The following is a 23937-nucleotide window of genomic DNA, read 5'->3' on the forward strand; positions in this document are numbered from 1 at the left end:
CAAGAGGCACCTACCACGCACCCCGAATGTGACACCTAGTTGCATTAATTTTGTGTTTTGGTTCAAGTGAACTGCATGTGCATTTATTAAAAGGCGTCAGCTTGTACACGATTGTTTAATTTGATGGCTCAACTTGTCGAAGCGAAGTTTATGACCCAGCGATTTGACTTGATGCGGACTTTAAAAACATATTTTAACATATAATTTTTCTTATAATATATAAATTATAGAAATAAAAGTTTGATCATTAGAAAGTATTTCTAGATACAAATCTAATGTCACTATTTTTGTAATACAAACTTTTAATATAATTAAGTTAATTGTTCGTCAAAGATAACAAAGTTTGAATTTTGAAATACCTACATGCCTTGTATTTGGAAGAGAGGGTACTACTTATTTGTTATTGTTATATATATTGACCTAACTTTTCTAACATCATTGCCAGTCGTAGTACTCCTATTGTTTTTACAATGTAAAAAAAACTACTAGTTTGCCGACAAGGCCTTTAATGGTGCCACGCACCTCTATGCAATGACACTATGCGGAACCTCTCTAGCATAATCACCTGCATGCTAGCCGATTCCACACAAGAGAACCACAAGGACAAGGAGAGAACAGGGAGCAATGGCGGACCTAGTGCTTGGGGTCGCCAAATCCCTCGTAGAAGGGACGCTGACAAAGGCCCTGTCCGCGATTGAAGAGGAGAAAAATCTGCGGCAGAGTGCACAGCGTGACCTTGTGTTCATCACTGGAGAGTTCCAGATGATGCAGTCGTTCCTGAAGGCCATCAATAAAGAGCATGTCAAGAACTACATTGTGAGCACCTTGGTAACACAGGTTCGTGACCTCGCTTACGATGTAGAAGATTGCATCGAGTTCATCATCCACATGGACACCAAATCCGATTGGTGGTGCCGCTTTGTTCCCTCCTGCATAGCAGGAACCCTGCCCCTGGATGAGGCAGTAGCTGAGATACAGCAACTGAAGGCGAGAGTGGAGGATGTTATCCAGAGGAAGGCACGCTACAACCTTCTCACCGACGACTCTGCAGGTTCCAGCCGTGTCATGGAGATGCAGCAGCCAGCTACCGGTACAGCAGTGTTAGGCATGCTCGCTGGGCCTGGGGACACCAACACAAGAATGTACCGCGTGTTGGAAGATCTCACTAGGTTGATCACCGAGGACGACAAAGGACTTCAAGTGATATCAGTGTGGTCGAGAGGGCGTGAGCTTGAGACAGCATCCATCATCAGGAACGCCTACGACGACCCAGACATCTGCCGGAAGTTCCAATTCCGTGCATGGGTAAAGCTGATCCATCCTTTCAATCCACATGCATTTATCCAGAACCTGTTGGTTCAGTTCTATGCAAACTCTCCAGAAGTTGAAGAGCAACCTGTTGGTTCAATAAGAGGAATTAGCGTTCTCAAGAGAATACAGGAGCGGGAAGCAGAGGGCCATCTCGCGGAATTCGTTCAGCACATGAACATGCAGAAATACCTCATTGTCCTGGACGACATGTGCAGCATGGTTGAGTGGGATGCCATCCGAACATACCTGCCTGATAGGAGCAATGGGAGCCGTATCATAGTGTCCACACAGCATTTCGAGATTGCAAGCTTCTGCACCGGACATTCATACTTCCGGCGGTCCTCAGATGATCACTCTCCATGTGTTTTCTTCAAGACGGTAAGCCCAGAACACTATGATGTTTTCATCACGAAAATAAAATGTTTACAGTCAAGGTTTTAAATCTCCCGCTATAGCTGCCGCTATCGCTGTTGGTAGAGGATGAAGCTATTTGCTCTTATTTACAATTTAGCCGCTATTAGCGGGTGGGGCTCGGTGGAGGCGCGACGCGGTGGTGGCAGTGGCCCTCCCAGTGTGGGGCATGTCGTGGTGGCAGCCCTCCCTGCTCTGGGGTCGGGGCACGGCGCGACGGCGTAGCATGATGCCGCTTGCCCTGCTCGGAAGCAACCAAAGCATGAGGTCCTAGAGGTCAGTTAGAGGGGAAGAAAGAAGGGAGTTGAGGAAAATCTCTAATTCTTTACCATTGTTCGAGGAATTGAGATGGTTTTCTCAATTGAGAAAAAAATTAAAAAATGAGGATCAAAAAAGAGATCTGCTAGAGCTTTGATTTTTGCCTTTAATCCCTTTTATTTCTGGTCACAGGGCTCTTAGCCCCCATTTGTCTCGCTTCCTTCCTGCTCTGGCGAGCAATATAGAAAGCTTAGGCGTCGACCAGTCCGCCACATGCATTGACGTTGCATTTCTTGCTAAGGTGAATTGTCTCTTAGAGCTTCAGCACAAATATAATTAACCAAACACGCACAAGAAAAGGCTATTGCAATATGTGTTGCTGGTGTGAAGTATAGGAAAACGAGGCAATCCATACAAAATTATTCAATGCTACTTCTAACAAATTTCGGATATTGTGGTTGATTTCTTGCTGTTGACATAGGATTTCCCTCGGCTTTATTTAGGCCCCCAACACAACAATTGAAGTACTAATCCATGCTGGCTCCAGCTTCACTATACTAGCAAATATTGTTAGCCCTGTATCATTCAACCTCCAAAAGTGCATTACACCTATGCTAGGGTCGTTGATTCTTCAATTACGTATGAAAAACCTAATAATATATATGAGATAATAGTCAGAAAATTCCCTAGTACAAGGTACAAATATACACTCATCATGAGCGACAAAAATAGCTAGCAGGCACAATCTATGGTAACAACAAGAAAATTGATTTCAAATACTGATGAACCTCTAACAGGGGATACGTAAACCCCTAAATTATTACCATAACAGCGCAATTAACCCCTTGACCGATTCTCCTAATTGGCTTGGAGCTCAGGGCCTACACCTAGCTGCTGCGCTCGTGCGTTTCCATTGGGTCCCTACTAGAGCCCGTGATGCCCGAGTCTCCGTCGCTCTGGGGCTCTGTCAGAGTGACAAAGGAGGGCGCCGGACCCACTTGCCAGTCTTACCAGGCTTCGTCTCCATTAGCTTGCAAGGGACGTAGAGGGCAAGCGAGCCAGAGACAGGTGGTATGGTGAACCCCGGTCAGCATGGACCTACCACTGCCAACTGCAAAGGCTGCCATGGGCAGTTTCTACATTTTCGGTTATGACCACGCCTGGAATGCCAACGTCTCCAACGGTTTGAAGACGAAGACGAAGATGCTGGAGCATTCCCTTGGCGATCAAGAAATCTAGAGAAACCCACAACCTATATGCCCATTGCCCTCCGGAGACACTACTACCTAAACCCCATAAGAGAGATCCAATCAAACCCAATTCGATTCGATCCCCCCCATCTCAATCGACTCATCCAAAACACTAGATCAGAGCTAACAATACACTTCCCTACACACACACACTCTCTCTCTCTCTCCATTTTAAGAACTCGCTTGAGCATTCTAACACAAGGAACTCTTTGCTGGATGCAGGACTTCAAAGCCCAAACCAGGATAAATCTTTTTCATGTCTTAAGTGTTAACCACCGAAGTCCCACACATCGACCATTAATTGAGCACTAATTACTAGTTGTGGTTACGAACCCACGACAAATACCATATCACATTTTGGTTTCATTTGGATAAGACTTTGACCACCTATATATTATTGTATTAATACATAATCTTATGATGCAAAATTTCTATAGTCAGTTCGTATTTACAAATACTTATGATTTTATATAAGATAAACTAGCATATCAATATATAGAGTAATTGTCAATCAAAGCTTTGTCCTAATGGAACAAAATATGACATGGAACTTATAAAAATATAAAGATACTCCTATATCGCAATCGTGTGCGAGTTAGCAACGGCTCAATAAAACACATGACTGGCCCCACTCGAGTATCTATACTGCAAAGCATGTGTCGCAAGCACTATGCCAAAATAGCATATAGGAGACACCTTAATTGACAACTCACATCACTGATGTGTTTTTGCTATACACATCGCTCTGTTTTGGCTATACGCGTCACTGATGTAAACACATCAGATCAGTGATGTGTTTTTTCTGTGTCACTGATGACAGTCTAGCCGTGTCACTAATATGCATTTCTGGCATAGTCATGGTGATAAAAAAAGCGGCCTCGGTGACAGCAATGAAATCTTCTAGATCGACCACATATCAATTTGTTGTACCGTTCCTTCCTCTTTTTTCCCCCTTTTTCATCCAAAAAGGCCCCAGCTCTGTCAACGCGTGGATTTGCATCTAGCACGTGCTGGATTTACTTTAGTTTTATGTGAAATTTAAATGTTTATTATGAGGTGCCTTCATCAAAATAAGCACTCCTGCTTTCAGGTTTCTCAAAGTGTCAGAGAAAATGGTGATGAAGCCAGCGATACAACGAGCGTCAACGAAAGAAACAGTGCTGCTTCTGCCTCTGTGGACCACTTCACTCTCGTTGGACGTGAATCGCAAATCAATGAGCTCCGAGCTGATTATATAATGAAGGCACGGATCGGTGATAATGTGATTTCAGTATGGGGGACACCTGGCGTTGGGAAATCAGCCTTAGTGAGAAGTTTGTATAGCTCCATAAAGAGTACGCGTACGGGATCAGCATTTCAGAATTATGCTTGGGTCGATGTAACGCATCCTTTCATTGCAAGGGACTTCTTTCGGAGCCTACATCTGGAGTTGGATAATGCATCTGTTCAAGCTTATATAAACCCCACTGAAGGGTGCCGAAAGATTTTGAAAGATCACTGGTCCCTCATCGTCATTGACAATCTGCAGTCCACAAAAGAATGGGACATCATAAAAGCTGCATTGTCTGGATTTTCTAAGACCATTATTGTTATCACAACGGAACCAAGTGTTGCCTTCCACTGTGCGAGCACACCTGAGCTTGTATTTAACGTCAAATGTCTAGACAATGATTCGGCCATTAATGTCTTCAAAAAGGTGCGTTGTTCCGGTCACCACTCTCTCTGCTCAACATACAGTATGCTGCTCCGCTAAGGATTAGTTTGTCCCCATATATGTTGGTTTTCTGAAATCTTGTCATGTCTGCTTTTCAATATGTTTGTTAGTTCAATGAATTTTCACAACTACAGAAACACTCATATTGGACCCTCACCTCTCAATGATTCTTTAGAACTATCTAACATTATCACCAATGCCTCAAGTGAACAAGTATCTGAGATGAGCCCCAAAGTTTGGAATGGTGGGAGATAATGGCTTATTCTTCGCGATTCCAAATACGATCCAGGAGGGAGTATCGATCTCTCACCATTCCAAGGACTCGTGCACCGTAGGAGATAGCCATTGTTAATCTTAATGATTAAAAACTAATATCTTTGATAGCTCTATAAACGAACTATTAAACATATATTTTTCTAAAGTAATTTTAGAACTATCTAACAGTATAACCAATGCCAACATGATAGTGATTTCCACAAGATCGATCAACAAGATAAACCATGGCACACACTACAATATATACTACACATTCCACACAAACATAACTGTATCCTTTAATAATAACCAAACTAAATGGTATTTTTCTATCTATTAGGTCTTTCACATGACCAATTTAAACTAAATCACTAATAAACAAAAGAAATGAACTAATTTGATGACAGTAGTGGCACCACTGTTTGCCTAGTTTAGGCTCTTTTAACAATGTTTAAATTGTAAAACAAAGGCCGCCCATGTTCTTTAGGCCCTAAATAGTCGATTAAACGGTTGGACTGTTTAAAACCATTTACATCATACAAAATGGAATTAGACATAATTAAGTGGAATAAACTATAATTTAGCCAATTAAACGGTTGGACTGTTTAAAACCATTTACATCACCTGTCTAATACAAAATGGAATTAGACATAATTAAGTGGAATAAACTATAATTTAATTCATCATTTAACCAATAGGACGATTACAAGTACCACATTGGCACCCAATTAATATTTAATATCATAAATATATGAGGTGGGATGAGATTCAATTTCCTTCCAAAAAAACTATTTGCAAGATATCTATTTTTTACATGCGTAAGTATGTATACTTTCTAGCAAATTAGACTTTTATATACATAAATATGTATATTTTAGTGTTACCATACAAAACTATTAAGGTTGTTTAACTCTGTTTAGACCCCATCTAAATAACTTAAACGGTAAAAAAAAGTGTGACCGACTATTTATCGTTTAGCGTTTAGGATGGTGGGCAAGTGTTTAGCATGAGGACAAGGATATGATGTCTGTTCCACCACTACCATGAGTGGCCATGAAGATAATTGACATCTTAAGGGTCAGAACAACATAGACAGCGTGAGACATTTCGTCATTAATTCACCATCCTAAAGTTATACTAGGCTAGCACCTCCCTAACGCAGTCCACCATGGTGTACCACCGATCGAAGTGGTGATTATTGGGAACAAAGGCAAGAAAAAACATCGTCGTACTCCCTTTGAAGAGCATAAGCTAGCATAGCACGAGGCTTGAGATAGTGAGGTGCTCAATAGTTAGGCCATTGATTCTGATGAAAAAAGAATCAACAACATTAAGAACAATTAAACACAACATTATCTATAAGAGAAGCACTGGATTGCTTTTTGTTCCTAAATCATTGATCAAATAATATAGAAGGAGGGTTCTAGATCTGATCTGTTTGCATGTTAGTGTTGCACACAGAATGAAAACTTCTCACGGTCCCACTGTATTCTCCATGATTATGCAGTGTCCCAATCATTGCCTTGTGGAAAAAATCTACCTAATCCAATCAAATGTGTTATCTGTTACAAATACAAACTCAAATATTACAGTCAAACAACCTTTTCTCATTTTTGTATGGTTACAAATACAAAAGCTATTACAATCACAGACCAGCACGTGTACCAGTTGCGGATGGCGCTCGTCGAGGTGTTCTATCCATGACCTAGCTAAGTCGGCGTGGTATACTGGGATGTAGTGTACCAAGAAGTACGGATCCGAAGCCCCCACCGCCTTTATAGACAGCCGGTGGTCCCCTGGCCAGTTCTTCAAGTTTCGAGTTCCTGTAGTAGTTTTGGAAGCTGTGTGGTGCCCAAAAGCCCAATGGCATTGCTGCAAACTAGACCCTACTCTTGGATGCTTTTGAGCCGATCGGATCGGGTGAGTGGCCTCGCTCATCAGGGGTCTTGGACCGGTAGCTTTCAGGGGTGCGATCCCTTGCGTTCCTCCAATTCATCTTGCTGTTGGGCAGCGAGTGCTCGCATTTGTTATGTCGGTGCAGTTCCCGAGGTGGCGTTCGGTTGCCATCCTTGTTCCTCTCCTTGTCCCTCTTCTGGTGCTCGTGGTTGTGATCTTCATTTGTGCATCATCGTGTGTCGATGGTGTTACAAGTGTATTTGTTCTTGCCAAGGCGATGGTGGACAGAGTGTCACGGGGGGTTCGTCGGTTGGTGCTCACCGCTGTCATCCCTCGAGGGAGCTCGAGACCCCAAGTCTCACCGAGGTGGGGGCTGCCAAGTTCGAGAGGTGCTTGTGCGCTATCTACTCAGCTCTGGAAGTTGCCTCACTATGGTCTCAATTAGGGTTTTGACCATGCAAATCGTGCATTGCCCCATGTTTGATGAACGTGCAGGCATGTCGTTCGCCAGGTTCTGGGTCACCCTTGGGTGTACCCGAATGTCCTCGCTTTCCTGGAGTATCACATTGTTGACGCCACTGCCCCATCATCGGAGTTGATCCTCGAGAGTGTGGTACCAGCGTCGGAGGTCATTGTTTTCGATGGCCAGCTGTCGTGGGTTCATAACCACAGAAAGCATCGTGTTGTTCGTCGTGGATCGGTGTGTGGACCTCTGGTAGCTTAAGCACTCAAAACACTTAGGGACACGAGAGATTTATCCTGGTTTGGGCCTTTGATCCCTACGTCCAACAGTTTGATGTTCTTTGTGTTAGGAATGCTCAAACGAGAGTTCTTACAATGGAGGAATCGAGAAAGAGAGATGTAGGGGGATAGCGCTATGTTGATCTATCGATCTTAGTCTAGTTGGGGTTCGATATCCCCTCTATGGGAGCCCATACCTTCCCTTATATACAAGGAAGGTCATGGGAGTACAAATCAGGTGGTTTTCCTAGGGTTTCTTGCCTTGTGCTTTGGTATTCTCCATCTTCGTGCTGCCAGGTGCTCCTTTGTCTTGTAGTTGCAGCCACTCCCTGATGACACTACTGCAACCTAGTCCTAACCGCCAAGAGATGTCTGTCACAGCGGTACCTTCCTAGGGTGTGCCTCCTCATGGCTTCCTATGTAGGCAAGGCAACTGCCCCCTACCCGGAGAGGCTGCCAAGCGGGCCAGGAGCCCTCCACTCTGCGGGCTTGGGGGAGTTCCTTGTTTTGATGTGTCACGCCCCAGGCGTGACAAAATCGAGGTAGTGGCCGACAGCTCCTTGCGGCTGTGGAACGGGCTGGTGACGAAGTGCTTCTGTGCTTGTTAAGCTCTGGACGTCTAACATATTCTAGAGTTGGCTTCTGGCCTGGCGCGGGGCAAGTGTCACCCCGAGCCAAGGTTGGGACAGATGTGGAGGCAGTGGCTCGGCCAGGGCTCTCCTTGGGTCAAGAATCCCTGCATCTTTGCCGAGACCTCCGAGCCCTGGGTAAAGATGACTTTGCCTTCTTAGGCTCACCCTACTAATACCGAGAACTCTCTTGGGGTAGGGCCACCTGTGGGCTGCCAAGCCATCCCTTATTTACCAGTGGGTGCACATGAGCGTACCAGATGGGTGTAGCCCCCGATCCCCTAGCTGATTCAGAGAGTCAGCCGAGGGGGGGGGGGGGGGGTTAGTCGGACTATCGCATCCTTAGCCCGGGGACTTAATATACCCCTATGTTAGGTTCTCGTCACCAGCTAGTCAATGTCTCATAGGAGTCGTTCTCAAACTTCCGCTTTGGTCTTGAGGCATTGATTGTTGTCGTCGTCGTGCCCTCCTAACGGAGTTCGGCATGGCGAACTATCTGGTCTGTTGTTGTCCACATCCGGGTTGCCATCATGATTGAATTTGGCCATGTAACATGCCCTCTCGGGGGTGTAGTTACCTTGGTCATCGTCAATGTCGTAGTTGTCCCAGCTGGCGAACGGATCATAGGATTCGAGTTGGCCGTCCGCCATCTTAGCAACATCATAGTCGAGGATCATGTCGTCATCACTGATATGGTGGATGCTTGCCATATCATGACAAATCTAGTGTTATCGTGATGCCCCCTACCCCTAGCCTCTTAGCCGAGGATGTTAGGATCAGAGGCAGCATCCATGGATTGCCGAGGCACATGTTGGTAACCTACCGCTGCATTCCTTAGACCAATCTAGAAATTGGTCAGGATGCCACACGGTAGCCCTTCTGGATCCACATTAGGAACTCATTGATGGGATCCCCGTAGGAAGTTGATGGCCTAGTTGAGGACATGTCCCCGGCCAAAGTCATTGAAGAAGTCCCGAGTGTAGAGGTCCATGTGATGTGCCAGCACAGGAGCACCTATCGCCAAGGCGTCCTTGAGCCTAGAAAGGAACATGTAGATGGAGAGCGGCTCATCCTCCTACGTCACAGGTTCGGGTTCCGGCAGGTGCAAGTTCCCGAGTTGATCAATGATGAAGTCCATGCTGCCAAAGTAGATCTCGCTGCTTGGTTGAAGCTTCTCGCCGTCGTCGAAGTTGAAGATGATCTCCATCTAAAACACTTGGAAATCTATGCGCAAAGCCCCCTATCGGGCGCACCAACTATCGAAGGTATAGGCTCTAGCAATGTAGATTAGCGTATCACACACAGGTAACTAGGTGGGTAGCACACGGGACACTGATTTATTCTGGTTCAGGTATGGGGTACACTACGTTCAGTTGAGAATAGATCTCTTATATCGTATGCTCGTTGTTTAGTTGTTTATAGGGGTGCTGATGTCTAGTTTCCTAGATTGCTATGAGCTATGAGCAAATATGTTGAGGTACCAATCGGGGGTTCCCTACCCCGCCTTATATAGTCGGAGAGGTAGGGTTATAGTTTTAGCCCCAATCGGCTTACATAAGAAGCTTCCTAGTTTGTTACAAGAAAATCTGTGTACAGAATCAGTGATTCCTGATTAGGTCTCCAAGCTCCAATCATCCAGTTGCTTGTCGACCAAGTCTGACGATGCACCCTTTCTCTGTTGGGCCTCATATTCACCATCCTCGGCCCACCCTAGTTGTAGCAGGCTCTTTTGTAGGCGGTGAGGTATCCTAGGTCCATATCACCGACATAGATTATATATATTCTAGAATATTCCCATAGCTGTGTATTGTTACAGTCACGAGGACAAGAAGAGACATTACGCCTCCAAACTGCATTTATAAATGGGCCCTCCAGAATGGTAGTTGGGCCTCTACACTTTTGGGCCGTCGCTCCCTTATCGTCACTGCGAGGGACTTGCTCACCTCCTAGTACGTCAACTCCTTGGATGTTTCCCTCGACGAGCGAACACTCCCCGGGGCTCTCCTTGGTCGTCGATCTCTCGAAGCCTTCGTGATGCGGCCGAAGGCTTCCGGGGGTCCCCCTCGTATGCCGATCGCCAGGAGCCATCAGTCAGGCCAGAGCTCTTGGAGCCTCCACAACAGTGCTTGAAGCTTCCCGAGGACTCGTGGTTTGGTGGCCGCAGCTTCCGCTGCTCCCTCAAACCACAAGGTGTCTTGGAAAATCAAAAGTAGAAGGCGTTAATATTGTGTGAACCCTTAGGGGCATGGCTGTGCTCCCAACACCCAACTTACTAGTGATTGAAAACTCAACTCCAAGAAACAAAGACGACTAGCCGGCTAATTTGAGTCCTTATTTGGGTGCATGGCCAAACGAAACTGTTGGATGTCATTTTGCATAGCATTGCGACTTGTCTTGGTTACAACTCGTTCAGTTGAAAAGTTCTCCTGTTTCGCTCTTTCTAAATGTTCCACCAAAAGTAGATTATGATGCCATCAAAATATATCTTATCTATTTTTTTTTGTCAAACTTTGATCCGACATTTAAGCCAAAACTTATGTCGGGGACATGTCATGGTGACCATGTTGAGATTAGAAAATCCAAACCACTTGTATAATAAGTGCCCATGCCTCTTTTGTAAAAGGCAAAGTTTCACAACTTATATTATTGGCTGTGAGGATCTTTTTGTGGAGTAATATCCAAGCGAATAAGCGGCATTTTGGTTCTAGTTTGGTTTTCCATATGGGTATGAATTTGATTTTAGTAGAGGTCCCTTCAAATTGAATTCCCATAGTATACTTCTGAAATTGAAACACCAACATACGTGAATATCGTTGTTATTTGTTACTGTCTTGTCCCGTTATATCAAATATATGGTTATTTCATACTTTTTTTTGCAATAATTAATAGGTCCTGGAAAGGACGGAATTCTACAGGGCTCATGTTGGAGATCCAGAGGTACGAAAGTATTGAATTCCCTTAATTATCTGAAATTGAAACACCAACATATATACGTGAATTTCGTTGTTATTTGTTACTGTCTTGTCCCGTTATATCAAATATATATGGTTATTTCATGTTTTCTGCAATAATTAATAGGTACCGGAAAGGAAGAAAAAATTCTACAGGAGTAGAGATCCAGAGTTACGAAAAGTCGTTTCTCGGTGTGGCGGACTTCCCAAAATAATAATAGCTATAGCTGAACAGCTGGCCACGGGTCAAAACGGCTGGCACAATATTATGGGGTCTATGAAAGATAACTTTATGCATTATCTCGAGAATGAGCCACAGTTAGCTTCTCTAAGTCATCTGCTTGGCTGGATGCATTCCTATTTTCGTGATTTGCCAGATGACCTCAGACAGAGTATCGCCTATTTATCGATCTTCCCCGGAGACTGCAACATCCGGCGGCGACGCCTGGTGCTGCGGTGGGTAGCAGAGGGTCACTCCAAGGACAGTAACAAGCATACAGCGGAGGAGAACGGAGAGACGCTCTTCTCGAAGCTGGTTGAGCTAAGCATGATCCAGCAGCCATGCCTCACATCCATCGCACACATGCGAATGGTGTTGTACAAAGTCAGTGCTTTCTTCCACGAATTCATCATCTCGCGACCTGTGGAAGAGAACATTACCATTGCTCTGGAGGTCTTTGCACTCAAAGAGCATTGCCAGCCAACCACTCAACGCAGAGGACGGCACCTTGTCATACAAGAAAGCTGGGACAGAGACGAAATTGTGTTCGACAATATCGACTTGATGCGCCTGCGGTCTCTGACAGTGTTCGGGAATTGGAAGCCGTTCTTCATATCTACAAGCATGAAGGTGCTTCGGGTTCTTGATCTGGAGAATGCGTCGGGTGTATCAGATAGAGATGTCGAGAAGATTGTAAAGCTGCTGTCTCGCCTCAAGTTCTTATCTCTGCGAGGATGCAGCGAGGTCTCCTGTCTGCCAAGTTCACTGGGCGATCTGAGGCAGCTCCAGATTCTTGATGTCAGACGCACCTCTATAGTCACCTTGCCAAAGTCCATCACCAAACTGAAGAAATTGCAGTACATCCGAGCTGGCACCACCGCCCCAGGCCCAGGCCCAGCAGAGGAACCATCACCACCACCGTGTTCTTTCGTTTGTTGGTTGCCCGACCTTTGCACATCTCGTCAAAGAGTTGGCGTTGAGATGCCTACTGGGATTAAGAAACTGAAGGCGTTGCACACTCTTGGATTTATCGACACTGGTATTTGTAGAGGAAAGGCCATCATGAAAGAGCTCAAGGAGCTCACTCAATTGCGCAAGCTCGGAGTGTACGGAATCAACAAGAAAAACTGCAAGGAGTTCTGTGCTGCCATCTCATGCCATGTCCGCCTGGAGTCCTTGTCAGTGTGGCTTAGCAAAGGAAATCAAGCCTGTCTGAATGAAGTCTCCTTGTCACAGGAGAAGCCTCTGCAAAACCTTCACAGCCTTAAGTTATATGGTCTTGTAAGTGAGGTGCCAGCTTGGATCAAAGATCTTCCCAAACTCACAAAGTTGGAACTGGAGATAACCATGTCAGAAGAAATTGAAGTAATTAAGTATCTTGGGGAAATAAAAGAACTATGTATTCTACGTCTTTGTGTCAAGCCTCTTCAAGATGGTGATGGTAAGCTTGATTTTTGTGTCTGGCTGAATGGAATACAGAAGCGCTGTTATAAAAATCTCAAGATCCTCGAGATTACTTGCAGCTCAAATTTAAATATATCCTTTGGATCAGAAGCAATGCAAAATCTTGAGCTGCTGACAGCTCGCTGCTGTAGTGGGTCAACATTGACGTTTATGGAGATAAAGAATCTCTCTAAACAAAAACTCAAGGAAGTCCGGCTTATCGGCTCCCATGACACTGCACTCAAGGTTGGCATTGAGAAGCAACTGGAGGAGCATCCAAGGAATCCTCCTTTGAAGCTGGAGGAACTGGAAGGATGCTGAGCTCACAGTGATCAATGTGTCGTCCCAGGCATCTACAGAACTCTGTTCACTTATTTTTCTTTCTTTTCCCTACCAATTGATCCAGTGATCCAGTACTGCAATATATCCGTCATGCCTGGGGAAACTGAAACATCTGCTTCCTTCAAGGTGTCAAGATAATTGGCACTTATCCTATGTGAAACATCGCTAAGAGAAGACATATTCAGTTCAGTTCATTTATTCTGTACTCGAAACGTTGAGCTTGAGCTTATGTATCTTCATAAGGAATATTCTCTTGTGTGCATGTTTACGGATTTGACTTTTGCGTTGATTTAGTAATTGTTTTGTAATTTTGTGTAATGATAATACCAACTGTATGCTGAGTTTTCTCTTTGCTCCTTTTGTAGTGTTCTGTAGATGGCTTTATTGTTCTTCTAGTTGCAAATTTTCATCAAAATATATTATTGTCTGAGCATTTAGTATTGGTAGTAAGTTGGCTGCGTAAGTCTAATAGTGGTTGACGTACTGTTGACAGTGAGCCCATTACGTTTTGTAGCATAAAAGCATGAACACTGTAGTTTGTTTTCTGTCATGAATTTTCACCTTGCAGGATGAGGCCTTGTTTGGATGTCCATGTATTGAGATGAATACATGAGCATCATAACAAGCTCTGATATGGATCCGTTTCTAATGCAAAATATGGAATGCGGGAGATGTGCTAATTGTTCGGATGCATTGTTATTTGTTCCAAGTGTGTAATGCAGGAATAAAAGTTTTTTCTTGATTCGTTGGCCACCAATTAAGAGTAACTGCTTGATAGGATGCTACCACTAGCCCGCTAATCTACAAGATCGATGACCGATCATGCACGTGGATCTGTACAACCTCCATGCGTGTATTAATGGAATCCATAAGTCATAGTGGATATACACAGACTAATGCATGAGGGCACATCTAGTGTTCTCGAGTGGGAAAGGAGATCTTGAGATGGTCTATGGCGCCACACATGACAATGGTGTTTACTGCGTCAATTGGTGAGTTGCTCTGTCAGCGGAATAATAGCAGTAGATGAAACAGCTGTAGAGGTGCTATATGTCCACTGACAGAATAAGTAGACAGAATATTATCAGTTGGTCTGCAATTCTATTCGAACGGCTCCATGTGATGTGAAACCTAATTAAATGGTTGCAAGTTGCCGTGGCATCACTATGTGACGTCAAACGAGCTGTTAATAATTTTGGATTTCCAACCAACAACGTTTGTCACTTTGTGACGTCAAACGAGCTGTTATTAAAATACGCTGGCCCGTGCGAATGTACTCCCACCATCTCAAATTAAAAGTCATCATAACTTTTTTTTGAGAGTCAGTGCATCTCAAATTTGACCAATGAAATAATAATATTTATGATACCAAATAAGTATCATTAGATTCTTCATTAATTATATTTTCATAGTATACCTATTTGATATCATAAATCTTTTGCAATTCTCTCTATGATTTTGTTCAAACTTGAGATGCTTTGACTCTCTAAAAAAAAGTTGGAATGACTTATAATTTAGAATAGAGGGAGTAATAGTTAAACCCTCGTCTACATTCATTACCATAGAATTTTGAGCAAAGCATCAGATAATAAGCTATTTTAAGTAAAGTCTAGAGTTGTCTCACTCACCCCTTCACGCTGGATGAAGTCTCGGCCGCCTTATTCGCCATAGACACCAACTCCAGTCCTGGCCCGAACGGCTTTGGACCTGCCTTCTAAAGGGCTATGTGATCCGAGACAAAGCATGATATATCTCCTTGCTCTTCTCAACTCGTTCCACTCCAGCTCACTTGATTTGGACAGGCTAAACCCCGCTCACCTCGTACTCCTCCCCAAAAAAGAGGGAGCGAACTCTGCTGACGCCTTCCACCCTATCTCCCACTAGAACTACCCTACGAAGCTCATCACCAAAATTCTGTCTAACAGGCTCAGTCCCTTCATCCCGGCTCTGATAGACCCGGACCAGACTGGGTTCGTTCATGGGCGAAACATTGTGGAAAATTTTGTTTACACGGCCGACCTGCTTAGCTGCTGCTTCAAACGCTGAGCTCCAACTGTTGTGCTCAAACTCGATTTCAAAAAAGCACATCCTTGACAGCTTCTCAGGCAGCCACCGAGCTTCACTTCAATTTCAGGAAGTCCACCTTTGTACCCATGAACCTTGATGCCGTTGTCGCCAAAAACATGGCAAACATTCTGTAGTGTGATATCTCGTCCTTCCCCCAGCCATACCTCACTACTGGAAACAAAGACTTTGCCGAGTGCAAAATTCTTTGCCGAGTGTTAAAAATCGAGCACTCGGCAAAGACCTTCTTTGCCGAGTGCCGCACTCGGCAAAGAATTGCACTCGGCAAAGAGTTCTTTACCGAGTGTCGGGCACTCGGCAAAGGACTTCTTTGCCGAGTGCCAAACTTTCGGCAAAAGCTCGGCACTCGGCATAGGCTGCCACGCGTAACGGTGTTCGGCCACGTCCTTCTTTGCCGAGTGCCTGCTGTTAGGCACTTGGCAAAGATTTATTTTTTTTTAAAAAAAATTCTTTGCCGAGTGTCCTAGATCTGGCACTCGACAAAGATTTAATTTTTTTTTTTAGAATTTCTTTGCCGAGTGTCCCAGATCTGGCACTCGGCAAAGTTTTATTTTAAAAAAAATACTTTGTCGAGTGCCCCTCACACGACACTTGACAAAGATTTAATTTTTTTTTTAAAAAAATGTCTTTGCCGAGTGCCTCTGTGAAGGCGGCACTCGGCAAAGAGGAATTTTTTTTAAAAAAAATCAAAACCCTCTTTGCCGAGTGCCTTATTCTTGGCACTCGGCAAAGTTTTTTTTGTTTTTTTTGTTTTTGGCCTCCAAATTTTTTGTGCAACCCTTTTAAAGCACTAGAAACTCCTAGTTAGAATTTGGGATTTTTTTGTGGCTTTTTGATATATTTAGTTACTTTATTTCCTTTACTTGAATTTTTTCGAAAAATATAATTTTGAACTGCACGTGGTACGACCAATGGAATTTAATGATTCAAAAAATGATAGTCATGTTACTGAGTGTAGTGTGAGGCCGTATCCAGGAATGGACCCAAAAATTCGGACATCTTGTTCACGAAACATGACCGCGAACTTGCGTGCGAAGTGTTTTTAAATTCTATAAAAAACAAACGAAGTCCGAAAATCATGAAACTTATTGAGATATCGTGATATCATATGTGGAGGCTATGATAAAAATTTCAGAAGATTTCGTGCACGTTGCCACGTACGATGCTTACAAAGCAGGACATCTCTACATGTGATATCTGACAACACATGTAGAGATGTTCTGGTTTGTAAGCATCGTACGTGACAACGTGCACGAAATCTTCTGAAATTTTTATCATAGCCTCCACATATGATATCACGACATCTCAACAAGTTTTATGATTTTCGGACTTCGTTTGCTTTTTATAGAATTTAAAAACACTTCGCACGCAAGTTCGCGGTCATGTTTCGTGAACAAGATGTCCGAATTTTTGGGTCCGTTCCTGGATACGGCCTCACACTACACTCAGTAACATGACTATCATTTTTTGAATCATTAAATTCCATTATTCATACCACGTGCAGTTCAAAATTATATTTTTTGAAAAAATTCAAGTAAACGAAATAAAGTAACTAAATATATCAAAAAGCCATAAAAATCATCAAATTCTAACTAGGAGTTTCTGGTGCTTTAAAAGGGCTGCACAAAAAATTTGGAGGCCAAAAACAAAAAAACAAAAAAACTTTGCCGAGTGCCGAGGCACGACACTCGGCAAAGGGGGTCTTTGCCGAGTGCCAAGAATAAGGCACTCGGCAAAGAGGGTTTTGAATTTTTTTAAAAAAAATTTACTCTTTGCCGAGTGTCTTTACAGGAGCACTCGGCAAAGACATTTCGAAAAAAAAAATTAAATCTTTGCTGAGTGCCGTGTCAGGGACACTCGGCAAAGTATTTAAAAAAAATCTTTGCCGAGTGTCAGATCTGAGACACTCGGTAAAGAATTTTTTTAAAAAAAAACTTCTTTGCCGAGTGCTAGGCTCGATAAAGAGGCGATTAAAAAAATTAAAAACCTTTTGCCGAATGGCAGATCGCGGGCACTCGGCAAAGGGGATTTAACCCCGCAGCCCAGCCCATGCCGCGAGGAAGTCTGAAACAGAGAGGGAGTGAGCAAGCGTCACGCGAGAGCTGGTGCTCCGGACCACCACGCGGATGGGCTCGGGCGACCAGGCGGCCAACCCCCTCTCTTCCTTCCTCCGCCAACCCGGCGCGTTCTCCCTCTCCCGCCGCGTCGCCATGGCGCGCGACGCCACCGCCACCGCCGTGCCCGCGCTCCGCCCCTGGCTCGTCGACCTCCTCCCGGTCCTCGTCGTCCTCGTCATCGCCGCCCACGTCCTCGCCCTCGTGCGTCCTCCTTCCTCCCAACTATCCTCCGCTGCATCTCCTGTTATTGCCACCTGCTGGATGAGATTGGGGGTATGAATTGGGCTTTCCGTCGCAGGGTTACTGGATCTACAGGCTCGCCACGGATGGGTCCAGGCAGCCCGCGCGGAGCAAGAAGCACTAAGGGGACGGCGCCCGCGGCTAGATGTAAGGCTATTCACGTCTTCTCTCTCATAGCTCTGGTGCTCTCAGTGAATGTTAATTTTCTGAGGACGAGGAATTCCTGATTACGCGATTGCTGCCTGGTGCCTGCTAGGCTCAGGCAGGTGCTCGAGATGCTGATTGGCGAAATGCTACGTTGAGAACAGGGAATTTAGTTACTCTTACCAATTAGCCTGTGTAGGATTTGGATATCTGACAGATATTTGGGGGTCCCTTGGATTTGGATATAGATGCAGTGTAGGATTGGATGGTGATACTTTTGGGGATGGTACGGTTGGTGGATTAGAACTCCGCCTATGGTGGGGCGCCTTTGGTGTCTCAGCATAGCAGGTCCCAAGCCCTGGTAAAGGAGGAGGGTTGTGTTAGGCGTGGCGAGCCAATGTAAAAACTTAGCCACTTTAATGGAGATGAAACCCGAAAGAAAATCGTTGGGGCGTAACCCTCTTAGCGACGCGCTATATCAGAACCCGGGTATGGTGTTAAATGGGCAAGGGCCGGGTCGTCACCCCCGTGACGCGCCGTGTCGTGATCTGGGCTTGGTGTCAAGTGACCAAAGATCGGGTCGTCGCTTCCTTAGTGGCGCGCTACATCGGCGCCCGGGTGTAGTGAAAAATGAGTAAGGGTCTTCGCATCTGAGTCGACGGGTGCGAAGGGTAAGGAAGCTAGTCGAACCAACTAGGATCCGTTTAGGTAGTTGGAATGTAGGGTCACTTACAGGTAAGTTAAGAGAATTAGTTGATACCGCGACTAGGAGGCGTGTAAATATATTATGCGTTCAAGAGACTAAATGGAAGGGTCAGAAGGCGAAGGAGGTGGACAATACAGGTTTCAAGCTTTGGTACACAGGGACAGTCGCGAATAGAAATGGAGTAGGAGTTTTGATTGATAAGAGCCTCAAGAATGGTGTGGTGGGAGTGAGAAGGCAAGGAGATAGGATTATCTTAGTCAAGCTTGTCGTTGGTGATATGGTCTTGAACGTAATTAGTGCGTATGCCCCCCAAGTAGGCCTCGACGAGAGTGCTAAGAGACAGTTCTGGGAAGACTTAGATGGCCTGGTTAGAGCTATACCTAGTAGTGAGAAGCTTTTTATAGGAGGAGATCTTAATGGACATGTAGGTACTACAAGCGCAGGTTTCGAGGCAGTTCATGGAGGTTTTGGGTATGGTAGTAGGAATCAGGAGGGGGAGGAAGTTCTAGACTTCGCGGTAGCTTTTGACCTGATGATAGCCAACACTTTCTTTAGAAAGAGAGAATCTCATCTAGTGACCTTCAGTAGCGGACAACACTGTAGCCAGATTGACTTTGTCCTCGCAAGAAGAAAGGACAAACGAGCATGCTTGGATTGCAAGGTGATACCAGGAGAATGTGTTGTTTCTCAACATAAGCTTTTGGTGGCAGATTTTCGTTTTCAGGTGCGTGCCCGTAGGGATAAACAAGCTAAGATTGAAAGAACAAAGTGGTGGAAACTGAAAGGGGAGACGTCAGAGGTATTTAGGGAAAGGGTTATCAAAGAGGGCTCTTGGAAGGACGAAGACGACATAAACAACATGTGGGACAAGATGGCAACCAACATTCGGAAGGTAGCCTCAGAGGTGTGTGGAGTAACCAAAGGAAGGGGACGCGAGGCTAAAGATACTTGGTGGTGGAACGAGGAAGTCCAAAGGGCTATTAAGGAGAAGAAAGAATGCTATAGACGTTTGTACCATGACAGGAGTGTGGACAACATAGAGAAGTACAAGGTGGCAAAGAAGACTGCAAAGCAAGCTGTAAGTGTGGCAAAGGGTAGAGCGTACGAGGATCTTTACCAACATTTGAGTACGAAGGAAGGAGAGAAGGACATTTATAGGATGGCTAGGGTTCGTGAGAGAAAGACACGGGACTTCAACCAAGTTAAGTGTATTAAGGATGAAAGGGAGCATCTCTTGGTGAAGGAGGATGAGATCCGACATCGATGGCAAGAGTATTTTGACAAATTGTTCAATGGTGAGAATATGGACACAACCTTTCAGTTGGATGACTCTTTTGATGACACCAATAGGCGCTTTGTACGGAGAATCCAAGAATCTGAGGTCAGAGAGGCGTTGAAAAGGATGAAAGGAGGTAAGGCGATGGGACCGGATGGTATCCCAATTGAGGTGTGGAGATGCCTCGGGGACATAGCTATAGTATGGCTAACCAAGCTGTTCAACCATATTTTTCGATCGAACAAGATGCCTGATGAGTGGAGGAGAAGTATATTGGTACCGATCTACAAGAATAAAGGGGATATTCAAAGTTGTACGAATTACCGGGGAATTAAGTTGATGAGCCATACTATGAAGCTATGGGAGAGAGTTATCGAGCATCGCTTGAGAGCAATAACGCGGGTCTCTATGAACCAATTTGGTTTCATGCCCGGAAGGTCAACCATGGAAGCCATTTTCTTAGTAAGACAAGTTATGGAGCGATATAGGGAGAAGAAGAAGGACCTACACATGGTTTTTATTGACTTGGAGAAGGCTTATGATAAAATACCAAGGAATGTTATGTGGTGGGCTTTGGACAAACATAAAGTCCCAACGAAGTACGTCGGGCTCATTAAGGACATGTACAACAATGTTGTGACTAGAGTTCGAACAAGTGATGGAGACACGGATGACTTCCCGATTAGGATAGGACTACATCAAGGGTCAGCCTTGAGCCCTTATTTGTTTGCTTTAGTGATGGATGAGGTCACAAGGGACATACAAGGGGACATCCCTTGGTGTATGCTTTTCGCGGACGATGTAGTGCTAGTTGATGAAAGCCGAACAGGAGTGAACCAGAAACTGGAGTTATGGCGGGAGACTTTGGAGTCCAAAGGTTTTAGACTCAGTAGAACTAAAACTGAGTATATGAGATGTGACTTCGGCACTACTACTCAGGAGGAGGAAAATGTTAGTTTGGAAGGTCAAGTAGTGCCTAGGAAGGATACCTTTCGATATTTAGGATCAATGCTACAGAGGGACGGGGATATTGATGAAGATGTTAGCCATAGAATCAAAGCAGGGTGGTTGAAGTGGCGGCAAGCGTCTGGTGTCCTATGTGACAAAAGGGTACCACAGAAGCTAAAAGGCAAGTTTTATAGGACGGCGATTAGACCTGCTATGTTGTATGGTGCAGAATGTTGGCCTACGAAAAGACGACATGTTCAACAGCTAAGTGTCGTGGAAATGCGTATGTTGCGTTGGATTTGCGGTCATACAAGAAGGGATCGAGTTCGGAACGATGATATACGTGAGAGATTAGGGGTAGCGCCAATTGAAGAAAAGCTTGTCCAACACCGGTTGAGATGGTTTGGACATGTGCAACGGAGACCTCCAGATGCACCGGTGCGTAGCGGAATCCTAAGTCAGGATAGTAACGTGAAGAGAGGCAGAGGAAGACCGAAGTTGACTTGGGTAGAGGCGATAAAAGGAGACTTGAAAGGATGGAATATACCCAAAGACTTAGCCTTAGATAGGAGTGCTTGGAAGACAGCTATTCACGTGCCTGAACCTTGATTGCTTCTGATGGGTTTCAACTCTAGCCTACCCCAACTTGTTTGGGACTTAAAGGCTTTGTTGTTGTTGTTGTTGTTGTTGTTGACGGTTGGTGGATTAGGATTGCTTTCTTCGTTGCCACTTCAGTATGAAATTATTGAACCCTTTTAGGAGAACAATTATTGAACCTCGCTCATTTTTGTATCTTCTTTTTATCGGTAACTTATTTGTTAAGCTTTTTTTATCAACTTATCCTGCTGATCTGCAACGCCTGTCTGACGGCATTTATCACAACATAGTATATAAGAATTAAATGTTAAAACTAGCCTATGGTTCGTGCCTATATATTTTCTGACCAAGCAGTAGCTCTTTAGTTTTGGTGTCTACGGCCTACTACTATGATGCAGAACTAGAACTAAGGCTAATTCGTTTCATAATGCCAAATTCTTTTGTAGAGGCAAGTTGGACTACTGAAGCAAGGTTGCTTTCCTGAGCATGCTGGTGAGTGCCTGAGCATTTGGTTCACATTGTGGTTGAATTAGTTTTCTCTTGACTAAAAAGAATTGTGGCAATTAGAAAACTAGCATATTTATAACCTGTGAGCAGCGAACTATCTGGGACCAGTATTATACATCAAAGTATCTAGATGTTCACATGAGAATGATGTTAATAGATTTGTCATCAGACATATTTCTACGCATTATAGTTTTGTTAAAAGTTTCTGTTATCTGTTTAGAAATAGTAATGATCAATGACTGTCATGCTCTAAATTGCAAGTGAATGAAGAACGAAGGTAGTACTTGGGGTATTTGGCATTCATGTTTCTTCAGTTTGGTCTACGGATTGAGCAAGACCTGAGGATGTGTATCACATTTCCAGGAAGTTTTTAGGTAGCTGCAATTTTATGTAGAAGCCAAACAGTTGATTTAGTTGGCAACTGTTTTTGTTATGTGTCTTTGCAGTGTTCTCTGCACAGTTTTTTGAATTAAACATTGCTAGTATTACTCCATCATACCTATTTGGGCTTTTGGTGTCACGGTTTGGCGGCCACTGATTTGTTTTTTCTCCGAACAGGCAGATTTGCTTGTTCTCCCCTGCAAAAGCTCAAGCCTATTGGTGCAACAGTAGTGGATCAGCTAGATATTATGCAGCCATACAAGCTAATGGACCAGAAAGTGTCATTTGGCCTTGATGACAAGTTGTTGGATGTTAAGCTGCCACCATCTTCCTGGAGAGAGGATCAGGATCCAGCAAACCAACGTGATTCTTTTCCCAAGCCATTGGTTTCACCTCTGGAAGGTAGAAGGGGAAGTTTAAATGGGATCCAATATGAAAGCGGACTTTTCTCCAGCTCCCTTCCAGACATTTTTTACAAGAAAAGTGAGCCATCATACTTTGTTTCTTATGTTCTCTTTGACTGAATGTATTTTGTAGTACTGCACAAGGAGCAGCTTGTTTCTACTAGCAATAGTTAAAAAATCAGTGCATGAATATAAAAAGGAAGAAAGGGTCTGGGAAGTAGTTGGGAAAAGATGAATAGAAGAGAATATAAACAAAGCGAATTTACTGCCTTTTACCTTTAAGAATCTTGCTTCTTTATTCACTGATCCTTTCTACTAGCTGAAAGAATCCGCTGGCTTAGTGAGCCTTCATCTTTTCAATTTTTTATACTGCATCCAAGAAAAAAAAGGGTCTGGTTCCAGCAACAATTTAATCTCATGTTCATTTGCTGCTGTGCAGTAAGATTAACGCCAAAGAACAGTGTTGTTGGTCAGCTGGTTGAAAAAGTTGATCTCAACCATGCCAGATGGCGAGCCTTTTGAGTTGACAAAGGAAATTGAGACCCAAATAATAGGGAACCTGCTCCCTGACGATGACGACTTATTGTCAGGTGTTTTTGGTGATATTGGGTATACCCATGCTAATAATCAGGATGAGATTGATGATGATATATTTTTTACTGGAGGTGGAATGGAATTCAAAGCAGATGGAAATAGCAAATTGTCAAAAGTTAATGGTGGAGCTAGTTGTAGTCAGACCATGGTACTCGGCAAAGAATTTTTTTTTAAAAAAAATTCCAACTTTGCCGAGTGTCGGTCAGAGGGCACTCGGCAAAGATTTTTTTTTAAAAAAAATCAAACTTTGCCGAGTGCTGTCACCATGGCACTCGGCAAAGAATTTTTTTTTTAAAAAAAATTCCAACTTTGCCGAGTGCCAGCCAGATGGCACTCGGCAAAGAAATTTTAAAAAAAAATTCAAACTTTGCCGAGTGCTGTGACCATGGCACTCGGCAAAGAAATTTAAAAAAAAAATAAAAAAAATCTTTGCCGAGTGCATGAAGGTTTGGCACTTGGCAAAGAAATTAAAAAAAAAATAAAAAAAATCTTTGCCGAGTGCCTGAAGGGTTGGCAC

General features: G+C 44.1%; 2 protein-coding genes across 2 annotated transcripts; both read left to right on the forward strand.

The window, feature by feature from the left end:
- The first annotated feature begins 477 nt into the window (after window positions 1-477).
- Window positions 478-13769, forward strand: LOC136481985 (disease resistance protein PIK6-NP-like). Its single transcript, XM_066479244.1, has 4 exons — window positions 478-1689; window positions 4321-4926; window positions 11355-11402; window positions 11544-13769. Exons 1-4 carry the CDS (start codon window positions 625-627, stop codon window positions 13398-13400), a joined length of 3576 nt encoding a protein of 1191 aa, XP_066335341.1. The 5' UTR covers window positions 478-624; the 3' UTR covers window positions 13401-13769.
- Window positions 13770-17582: 3813 nt separating this feature from the next.
- On the forward strand, window positions 17583-23571 carry LOC136481986 (uncharacterized). The gene is made up of 4 exons (XM_066479245.1): window positions 17583-17824; window positions 17922-18010; window positions 21981-22026; window positions 22600-23571. Exons 1-2 carry the CDS (start codon window positions 17633-17635, stop codon window positions 17985-17987), a joined length of 258 nt encoding a protein of 85 aa, XP_066335342.1. The 5' UTR covers window positions 17583-17632; the 3' UTR covers window positions 17988-18010; window positions 21981-22026; window positions 22600-23571.
- The last annotated feature ends 366 nt before the right edge of the window (window positions 23572-23937 follow it).

The sequence above is a fragment of the Miscanthus floridulus genome, chromosome 9 (genome assembly GCF_019320115.1).
Source record: "Miscanthus floridulus cultivar M001 chromosome 9, ASM1932011v1, whole genome shotgun sequence".
Classification (NCBI taxonomy): Eukaryota; Viridiplantae; Streptophyta; class Magnoliopsida; order Poales; family Poaceae; genus Miscanthus; species Miscanthus floridulus.